We start from the raw sequence: 11,086 nt of genomic DNA on the forward strand, positions 1-11,086 counted from the left end.
TCAGTAAATGTAATGAGTTAGCGAACATCTTTGTCTTGTATTAGCTTAGAAAAACATCTTTTTTTTTGCAAAAATGCATTTCAGGTAGCTCTCACAAAAACTGCACCATGTTAATATACCCAAATTAAATGTTAATTACCCAAAAATCTAAATTCAGTTCTCATTTACTCACTTTTCAACTTGTTCTAAACCTGTATTACTTTCTCTTTTTTTAACTTTCAACAAAAGAAGATATTCTGAAGAAATCTGGAAACCTGTAACCATTGACTTCCCTATTTATTTATTTTTTGTTGTTGTTTTTCTTGCTATGGCAGTCAATAGTTATAGCTTTTCAGCTTTCTTCAAAACATGTTTAGTTTTTGAGAGAATAAAGAAACGCTCATAAAGATTTGAAACCACTTGATGGAGAGCAAATAGTGACTAAACTGTCATTTTTGGGAAAACTATCCCCTTTAAGCCTGTTAACCACAAATTGACAATTGATACACTAACCATGATATTTGAAGTAAAACTGTGGTTATACAAATAATAATCTGCCAAGAAACAAAAAGGCACAGTATTACAGTGAAAACTCAGCCTTGAGATTATTGCACTTGGAACACTCTTCAGCCAATCACATTAGAGTGAACAGTTACATAAGGTTGTTTATGGCACTAAGAAAAATGTAAGAAGAAAAAAAACTTCCGATAGGGCATCACTTCCAAAACTGCTCTTTGGTCTTTGCTGGCACCTTTATTTTCTAGAGTACAGCTTGTTGTAGATCATGTTTTCCCGACAGTTAAAGAAGTACCTTCCTTCACACATCTGAGTTTGACATCTCGACAACAAGATTATAAGAACAAAAAATCTCAGTAAAAGTGGTGTAAGTATGCAATATCATTTCACAGATCCATGGAATTGATTTCACTTTGGGTCCAGAGGTATCGGGCAACTATACAAATTCTGATCTCTAACATAATCATGGTATTAACTTTACTGAATTGACATAGATAATCGCTAAACACATGTATGTATGTATGTTTCGAAATGGAAAAGAGTCATTGGTGTTTTCCGACAGTTAAAGCAATATCTTCATACTCTACACACATCTGAGTTTGACGTCTCAACAAAAACATTACAAGAACAAAAGATCTCAGTAAAAGTGCTGTAAGTATGCAATATCATATCACAGATCCATAGAACTGATTTTTCCATTGGGTCCAGAGGCATTGGGCAACTACAAATTCTTATCTTCAGCATAATCGTGATATTAAGTTTACTGAAATGTTATCGATAATAGCTAAACGTATATGCTTTGAAATGGAAAAGAGCCATTGGTGTTTTACAAATGTTAAAGCAGTACCTTCCTACTCCACACACATCTGAGTTTTACATCTCAACAAGAAGATTAAAGTGTTAAGGCTACAATATCACATGGAATTGATTTTCCATTGGGTCCAGAGGTATTGGACAGCTATACAAATATTAATCTCCAACATGATCATGATATTAACTTTACTGAAATGTTATCGATATTAGCTAAACACATGTATGTATGCTTAAAAATGTAAAACAGACATTGGTAATTTCCGACAGTACCTTCTTCCTACTCTACACACATCTAAGTTTGACATCTCAACAACAAGATTAAGAGAACAAAAAATCTCAGACGAAACAACGTTTGGATGGATTTTATTTGATGCTTTCCAAGACATACAGACAAGACGTATTTGCTTTCCAGTGTTTTGACAGTTGCCATTTAGAGTTCCAATTTCATCCTGCAATCTTTGCAGCGTCGGCTCACCCGGAAAGGATGTGCTTGATGAAGGACGTGTAGTTAATGCAGCCATTGGCGTCTTCTTGTCCGGCCATCAGACGGTCCACCTCATCCTCTGTCATTTTCTCCCCAAGCGTTGCCAAGACGTGACGGAGCTCAGCGCCCATCACTGTTCCGTTTCCCTCTTTGTCAAAGACTCTCAGACCCTCAACAAAGTCCTCAAACGTCCCCTGGTCCTTGGCTCTTGAGATATGCTGCAGCATGGGTAGGAACGTCTCAAAGTCCAGGTATTTGGTGTTCATTTCTTCAGCTTTGGGCTTGCCCAGTACTGTCAGAACATCAGCATTGGTAGGGTTGTGACCCAGAGCCCTCATCACATCTCCACACTGAGCATACCTTATCTTCATCTCTCCCGTTGGCGTTTCATCAAAGAGAGTGAAGGCATCCCTGAACTCTTCAATCTGGTCTGGGCTAAAATCCAGCGGGACGCTCTTCAGGTCCACTTCGGGCTCTTTGGGTGTCTCTGGAACTGGTGCAGGAGCAGGAGCTTCTTCTTTTTTGGCCTCAGGTTTTTTCGGCTCTGGTTTCTTGGGTTCCACTTTTTTTGGTGCCATGATGCTGATGGGAAAAGACTGGGAAGTGTGTTGTAAGAGCCCCCATGTTGGGCTTTTATACTGACAAGTCAGAATGTGTGATAAGAGTTATCAGAACGGTGGCAGACTATATAAGGAAATGAACTGGAACAGACTCGAGTGCTGCTCATGCCTTGCTGAAATGCTAATTCTGTCCAGTAGATAAGACCACCAACCACCAATTTGTGAACAATGATGAACAAACGTCATAAACATTCTCAAATAGAAATGGTCCAACCACAAATGTACTCGCTGTCACTTTTCAAATTTCAAGGTTTCTCAGCAGTGGAAATTGTTGTAGTTGGGCAACCTTAGAGTGCATTAAATGCGAGAGTACAACAAATCATTGTTACGCATTCCAATTTTCTCTCATTTTCCCTCCACTCTCTATTTCAGAGGTCGCCACAGCAGAATGAACCACCGCCAATTTGCTAAAAATAAATAAATACATAAACCACTTTAAGCTAATGTTTTCATATTTTCAAAAAATGTGCGAGACTGATAACGGCACACAGAAGAGAGAATGACATCATATTTGCTGTACTACCGATAGACACAGCAGCTCATCGTATAAGTGTTAACGTAACATTTAATTTATTGTGTTCATTTATTGTCTTGTGATTATCTTAATATGTATTAATATTGTTATTATTTTATGATATTTTACATTAGGGCATCACGGTGGTGCAGTGGGTAGCACGATCGCCTCACAGCAAAAAGGTAGCTTGTTTGAGCCTCGGCTGGGTTAGTTGGCGTTTCTGTGTGGAGTTTGCATGTTCTCCCTGTGATCGCGCGGGGTTCCTCCGGGTGCTCCGGTTTCCCCCACAGTCCAAAGACATGCGGTACAGGTGAATTGGGTAAGCTAAATTGTCCATAGTGTATGTGTGTGAATGAGTGTGTATGGATGTTTCCCAGTGATGGGTTGCAGCTGGAAGAGCATCCGCTGCAAAAAACATGTGCTGGATAAGTTGGCAGTTAATTCTGCTGTGGCAACCCCAGATTAATAAAAGGACTAAGCCGAAAAGAATATGAATGATTAAATATTTTACATTAAGGCCCAATTACAATTTTTTTGTACCCCTACCCCTTCCCCTTGGCCCTTACAACAGAGGGTGCCCTGCTGAAAAAACCAGCATATGCTGCCTGGTAAGGTATGTTTTGATGCGGGTATGATGGTCTTGCTAGTTTCAATGCTGGTTTTGTTGGTCTCAATGCTAGTCAGGACCAGCAAGACCAGGATTTTCCCTCTTTTTTTCGAGGGGGAAAATACAATTTAATGGGTAATTTATAACTACTGTCTTGGGGAAGGGCTTCAAAATTTACCCCTAAGAATTGGGACAGCACTACTGCACCTGCACACGTCATCATATGTCATCTCGATCTCTTGCTTCATATGAGATCAGACGATGGCAACAGCTGTAAATATTCCAGTTGTGTTATTTTTTGGTATTTATCTTCAAGAAATCACTGAAGGCATATATCATATTATCATAACGGTCTAATGTGACAATAAGATTGTAAATGTACTGTGCATTTAAACAGTGGCCATATTCATCTGTGTAAACACACCAAAAACAACATTAACATTATAGCAGACACTGTAAAAAGCTCATTCCCGGATACTAGACATTACTGACAGGGTATTCGAGTGTCATCGAGTGTCAGAATGTTGTGGGACTGCTGTACAGGAGTTATGATTTTGGATTATAGATCGCGAAATTTAGCGGTTTTTATTTTAGCGTTTTTTTTTTTCAAAACATGACGGTAAAACATGAATGCGGTCATGAATATATTACAACATGAGCTTGTTTGTTGTAAAAATCCGTAATAAAGACAATATAAACTAATTTGTGGATCTCCTTACTTCCGGGTGCAGTGATTCTGCCATTGTAGCTGGTGTATTCTGGGAAATTTTCTTACCCTTTGGTTTCGAGTGTGGTCCTGAAAAATCTTCATTCGAGCCCTTAGCCCTACCCCTTCAAGCTAAAGAGAATTGGGACACCCCTACCCTTTGACGTGAATGCGCAAAACGAGGGGTAGGGGTAAGGAGAAGGGTTAAGGCAGGCATGTCCATGCTCGGTCCTGGAGGGCCGGTGTCCTGCAAAGTTTAGTTCCAACCCCAATCAGACACACCTGGGCTAGCTAATCAAGCACTTACTAGGCTTTCTAGAAACATCCGTGCAGGTGTGTTGAGGCAAGTTGGAGCTAAAATCTGCAGGACACCGGCCCTCCAGGACCGAGTTTGGACACCCCTGGGTTAAGGGCTGGAATTGGGCCTAATTCTCCCTCAAGTGCTTCCAAACATTTATGGCTTTCTTTTTCTTTGTTGAACATGAAAAAGACATTCATTCATTTTCTTTTCAGCTTAGTCCTTTTATTATTTAGGGGTCGCCACAGTGGAATGAACCTCCAACTTATTCCCTTATGCCCTGCAACTCATCACTGGGAAGACCCATACACTCTCATACTTCTCTCTCTCATGAGAACATGCAAACTCCACACAGAAATACCATCTGACCCAGCGACCTTCTTGCTGTGAGGTGAAAGCACTACCCACTCTGCTACCGCACCGCCCTGAAATACGACATTTTGAAGAATATTGTAAACTTCTACACTCTCAAAAATAATGGTACAAAAGGTGTTACTGGGGTGGTACCTTTTCAAAAATTACACTTTTATACCTTTCAGGTCCACATTTGTACCTTAAAAGTACATGTTTATACCTAAAAAGTATGATTGTGTACTTCATGGTACCTGAAAGTATACTCTTCAGGTACAAAACTGTTCATTTAAGGAACCAATGTGCACCTTTAAGGTACAAAATGTACTTTTTGAAGAGGTCGCACCCCAGTGACAGCTCTTGTACCTTTCTTTTTTAGTGTGTATAGAAGTCAATGGTTATCGGTTTTACACATTTCAATATGTCTACATTTGTGTTCAGCAGCAGAAAGAAACTCAAACAGGGGTTTGACAAGTAAAGGGTAAGTAAATGATGGCAGAATGTTCATTTTTAAGGGAACAATCCCTTTAAATAGCCCCATGTTGTAAAACTTGTTCATCAGGTTTTTAATAAAGTGTTAAAAATTGATTTGTTCACACAAAAATTGTAAATTTGCTGTTAGGTTACTCACCCTTTGACCATTCAAGATCCATATTCATATATATATATATATATATATATATATATATATATATATTCAGTAAAATATTACTGGTGATTCAGTAAGTGCAAGTAAATACCTGAAAACTGAAAGTCATTAAAACATCTAAACACAAAACATACAAATCTGTAGAACATGATGATACACTGAGGCAAAACTATCAATCTGTGCAAGACATTTAACATTTTTACACAAAAAAATACCTTTAATTCATAGATCAACAAGTGTTTCAGAGTGTGTACAGGAACATCGTCAGTGTGAGAGCTTCCTGTCATGTAATAAAGTATGTTAAATAATGAGAATATGTAAAAGGTTGGACTTCTCAAATGATATTAAACACACAAGTCTGGAGCACAAACCTCAGAACTTGTTGCATTGGTACTTTTGGCTTATGTGCTTTAACCCTTCATAGGGCACTCATTGAAATATTCATTGGAAAAACCCTGGAGTGTTACTGGAGTTATTGGATTATAAGGCTTTTGAACATTGACATTTTGTGAACCACTAAGGACAATGGTTTCAGCAACAACAACAACAACAAAAAACTTGTTTAAGGATTTACTGAAAATTAAAAAGAGAAAAGACATGAAGGCATGTAAAAGTAAGCGATTGCTTTAAATTAAACCCTGTTTAAGTAGATTATTTGTGTTGTTTTTATCAACACAAAGATGATGGTAGCCTCTACGAGACCTTACAACTGTAATTCATTCATTCATTCATTTTCCTTTGGATTAGTCACTTTATTCGTCAGGGGTTGCCACAGTGGAATGAACCACCAACTTATCCAGCATATGTTTTACACAGCGGATGCCCTTCCAGCTGCAACCCATTACTGGAAAACGTCAATACACACGCGCCAATTTAGTTCATCCAATTCACCTATAGGGCTTGTCTTTGGACTGTGGAACAAACCGGAGCACCCGGAGGAAACCCACACGAACATGGGGAGAACATTCAAACTCCACACAGAAATGCTAACTGACCCAGCCGGGACTCAAACCAGCAACCTTCTTGCACAGTTCAGGTGACAGTGCTAACCACTGAGCCTTTGTATCGCTCACTACTGTAATTGTTATAAAAATTTCACAAATTATATATTTACATTAGTAGAACAAACTGTTAAAATAATTTATTTGTGGGTTAAAGGAATAGTTCACCCATGTGAAAAGCTTCATCTTTTACTCTTTTATTTATAACGTGGGTTAAAGGAATCAAATTAAATCTAATATATTACTCTCCCTCCACTTGTTGAGCAAAAAGGAAGATATTTTGAAAAATGTAGGAAACTAGCAATTGACTTCTATAATATGTTCATGGATGTCAATGGCCATCATTTACCAACTATGTTACAAATATATTCTTTCGTGTTTAACAGAATAAAAGAAGCTCATACATTTTAAGTATATTTTCATTTTCGGGTGAACTATCCCTTTAAGAGCAGCTAGTAATTTTGCAGACAGGTGATAAGAGTGAATCTATTCTAAGAGCAGCACATACCAGCACTCCGTCACCATCATGCTGATTATAACACAGTATTTTAAGCACACTTAGAACAAAATAAAGATACCACAATCTTATCAACTAGTCTAGTAGAAATTGTACTCAAAGCTCACACTTTATATAGGTTTTATTTAACAATATATATGGTATTAAAGAGATAGTTCACCAAAAAAAAAAAAAAAGAAAATTCTGTCATCATTTGCTCATACTTTTACTCGTTTTGAAAACAAAAGAAGGTATTTTGAAGTATGTCGGAAAGCTAAAACCATTGACTTCCATACTTGTGTTTTTTCTACCATGGAAGTCAATGGTTACAGTTTTTCATCTTTCTTCAAAATATCTTCTTTTGTGTTCAACAGAAGGAAGAAAATCAAAAAGGCACTTGAAGGCGAGTAAATAGTGAGTACATTTAGATTTTTAGGGTAAATTCCCTTTAATCAAACCTGTCAGGAATCAATTACGTCAAGAATCATGATATTTATTTGTGAAAACGGCAGAACTGGGTGTATTTGTGGATGGCTATGACATAACTCTTTAAAACCACTGACTGTATGATTTTAAAGGTATAAAAGTCTGCCATCTTGTGGCTCAAATGTGAATTTTGAATGTGAAAAAAACCCAGCAACGTAATAGTAGATATTCATTCATTTTCCTTCGACTTAGTCACTTTATTCAACAGAGGTCGCCACTGCAGCATGAACTGCCAACTTATCTAGCATATGTTTTACGCAGCGGATGCCCTTTCAGCCACAACCCAATACTGGGAATCACCCATACGCTCTCGCATACACACACATACACTACAGCCAATTTAACTTATTCAGTTCACCTATAGCGCATGTCTTTGGACTGTGGAGGAAACAGGGTATTCACATAGGTTTCCTCCTGGTGTCTCCGGAGTCCAAAGACATGTGCTACAGGTGGACTGAGTAAGCTAAATTGTACTTAGTGTATGAGTTTCTGTGTCAATGAGAGTGTATGGGTGTTTCCAAGTGATGGGTTGCAGCTGGAAGGGCATCCGTTGCGTAAAACATAGGATGGATACGTTGGCGGTTCATTCCGCTGTGGTGACCCCTGATTAATAAAGGGACTAAGCCGTAAAGAAAATTAATAAATGAAAACAATAAAAAAAAAAGACTGTTTTACAGCGTGACGATTCTTTGGCAACTCTCAGTTAGTCTAGCATTGTGTAGCATTTTCTTAATACAAACAACCCAGCAGGCACAGGACATCAACATGAGGTCAGACTGACATTGTACACCAACAACGTGGGGACATTGCATTTTGTTTAGAAATAAAAATCAAGTTGACTTCAGAACCCAATGTTAGGCCGACATCCATGTACAATGTCCAACCTAAAATCAACCAAATATCAACGTCTAATGATGTTACAGCTTGCCATTGTGTGAACATTATCCATACGACGTCTATCAGATGTTGCATTGTGGTTGCCGTACCTGACGAATAAATGTCCGTATTTGACGGCAATATGACAGTGGTTTAAGATGCTAGCTCGCCGTTGGATTTTAGTCCCTTTCCAGGGCAACCTAAAATCAACCAAATAACAACGTCATTTGATGTTGTTATTGGTCATCAAAATAACGTTGTCCTTAGACGCTGGCTAGACGTTGAATTTTGGTCACCTGACGTCAGGACCTAAATCTAACCTAATATTAACATCTTATGACGTTGGTTGCCTGCTGGGAGAGAACATACAACTACATGCATTTATATACAGTTAAAGTCAGAATTATTAGCCCCCCTTTGATTTTTTTTCCCCTTTTTAAATATTTTTATTGTTTAGCAGAGCAAGGAAATTTTCACAGTATGCCTGATAATATTTTTTCTTCTGGAAAAAGTCTTATTTGTTTTATTTTGGCTAGAATAAAAGCAGTTTTGAATTTTTTTTAAACCATTTTAAGGTCAAAATTATTAGCCCCTTTAAACTACTGTATATATTTTTCCGATAGTCTACAGAACAAACCATAGTTATACAGTAATTTGCCTAATTACCCTAACCTGCCTAGTTAACCTAATTAACCTGCAGCTCAACTCATTGTTCAAGCTCTTGTCCTCTCCAAACTGGATTATTGCAACTCTCCACTAGCCGGGCTTCCAGCTAATTCTATCAAACCTCTTCAGCTGCTTCAGAACGCAGCAGCCCGAGTGGTCTTCGATGAACCCAAAAGAGCACATGTCACTCCGCTACTCACCCGTTTGCACTGGCTGCCAGTTGCTGCTCGCATCAAATTCAAAGCTCTGATGTTTGCTTACAAAGCGACCTCTGGCTTTGCTCCTTATCTGCTCTCACTTCTGCAGATTTATGTGCCCTCCAGAAACTTGCGTTCTGTGAATGCACGTCGCCTCGTTGTTCCATCCCTAAGAGGGAAGAAATCACTTTCCCGAACTCTCGCATTCAATCTGCCCAGTTGGTGGAATGAACTCCCTAACTACATCAGAACAGCCGAGTCACTTGCTGTCTTCAAAAAAAGACTAAAAACTCAACTATTTAGTCTCCACTTTCCCTCCTAATCTGTAACTGCCTCTCTGGCTATACCACTACCTGTACTCTCTCTCAAAAAAAAAAAAAACATTACTAATGCTTTGCTTCTTAGACTTTACACACCTGAAACTTGTCTATAGCACTTGTTCACTGCTGCTCTTATAGTTGTGTAAATTCCTTCCTTGTCCTCATTTGTAAGTTGCTTTGGATAAAAGCGTCTGCTAAATGACTAAATGTAAATGTAAAATGTAGTTAAGCCTTTAAATGTCACTTTAAGCTGTATAGAAGTGTCTTGAAAATTATCTAGTAAAATAATATTTACTGTCATCATGGCAAAGATAAAATAAATCAGTGATTAGAAATGAGTTATTAAAATTATTACGTTTAGAAATGTGTTGAAAAAAATCTTCTCTCCGTTAAACAGAAATTGGGGGGAAAAAAATGAACAGGGGGGCTAATAATTCTGACTTCAACTGTATAAGTGTCTGTAGAAGTATTTACAATAAATAATTAACCGGATTTACTTGAGTGATTGGTCATCAGTGTCAGGCAAGTCACTGACGTCCCACTGTGAGAAAGTGCCACAGCTGGAATGAACATGTATTAATGAGACACAGCCTGAAGACATGCACCGATGTCCCTTTTTTATCTTATTCCACTGTACATAAAGGGATAGTTCACCCCCAAATGAAAATGTACTCTAAAGTGGTTCTAAACCTTTAAGAGTTTCTTTCCTCTGCCGAACACAAAAGAACATACAGAGCGTATTTTTTAGACGTCTAAATATAGTGGTCTTGGCTAAAAACAAGGCTAAACTTGGGCTGTCAGTGAAAATCTAATAGACGTCTAAGAATAGGCCAAAACTAGACTAGTCGTCAAATAGACAGAAATGAATGACTGCACATATAAAGTCTGTCTATTTGACGACTAGTCTAGTTTTGGCCTATTTTTAGACGTCTATTAGATTTTCACTGACAGCCCAAGTTTAGCCTTGTTTTAGCCAAGCTGTCTACGTTTAAATGTCTATTAGACGTCTATTAAACACAAAGTTGTTTCTTTTGTGTCCAACGGAAGAACGAAAGTCATTCATTCATTCATTTTCGGCTTAGTCCCTTTATTAATCTGGGGTCGCCACAGCGAAATGAACCGCCAACTTATCCAGCATATGATTTACACAGCGGATGCCCTTCCAGCTGCAACCCATGACTGGGAAACATCCATACACACTCAGACACACATACACTACGGACAATTTTAGCTGATTCACTATAGTGCACGCCTTTGGACTGTGGGGGAAACCGGAGCACCCAGAGGAAACCCACGGAGCAAACACGGGGAGAACATGCAAACTCCACACAGAAATGCCAACTGGCCCAGCTGAGGCTCAAACCAGCGACTTTCTTGCTGTGAGGCAATCGTGCTACCCACTGCGCCACCGTGATGCCCCAGAACGAAAGTCAAACGGGAAAATAAACGATGACAGAATTTTCATTCTTTGGATGAACTATCCCTTTAAGACGAAACATGTCGTCAC

The 11,086-nt window shown here is 38.6% G+C and overlaps 1 protein-coding gene across 1 annotated transcript; it reads right to left on the reverse strand.

The window, feature by feature from the left end:
* Positions 1-1,655: 1,655 nt before the first annotated feature.
* Positions 1,656-2,385, reverse strand: cmlc1 (cardiac myosin light chain-1). The gene has a single exon (XM_056457083.1). It carries the CDS (start codon positions 2,368-2,370, stop codon positions 1,780-1,782), a length of 591 nt encoding a protein of 196 aa, XP_056313058.1. The 5' UTR covers positions 2,371-2,385; the 3' UTR covers positions 1,656-1,779.
* Positions 2,386-11,086: the final 8,701 nt, after the last annotated feature.

This window comes from Danio aesculapii, chromosome 5, assembly GCF_903798145.1.
Source record: "Danio aesculapii chromosome 5, fDanAes4.1, whole genome shotgun sequence".
Taxonomy (NCBI): domain Eukaryota; kingdom Metazoa; phylum Chordata; class Actinopteri; order Cypriniformes; family Danionidae; genus Danio; species Danio aesculapii.

Bases quoted from the DNA above. Each gene is read 5' to 3' on its own strand.
- cmlc1 (XM_056457083.1), bottom strand. From the start codon at position 2,370: ATGGCACCAAAAAAAGTGGAACCCAAGAAACCAGAGCCGAAAAAACCT.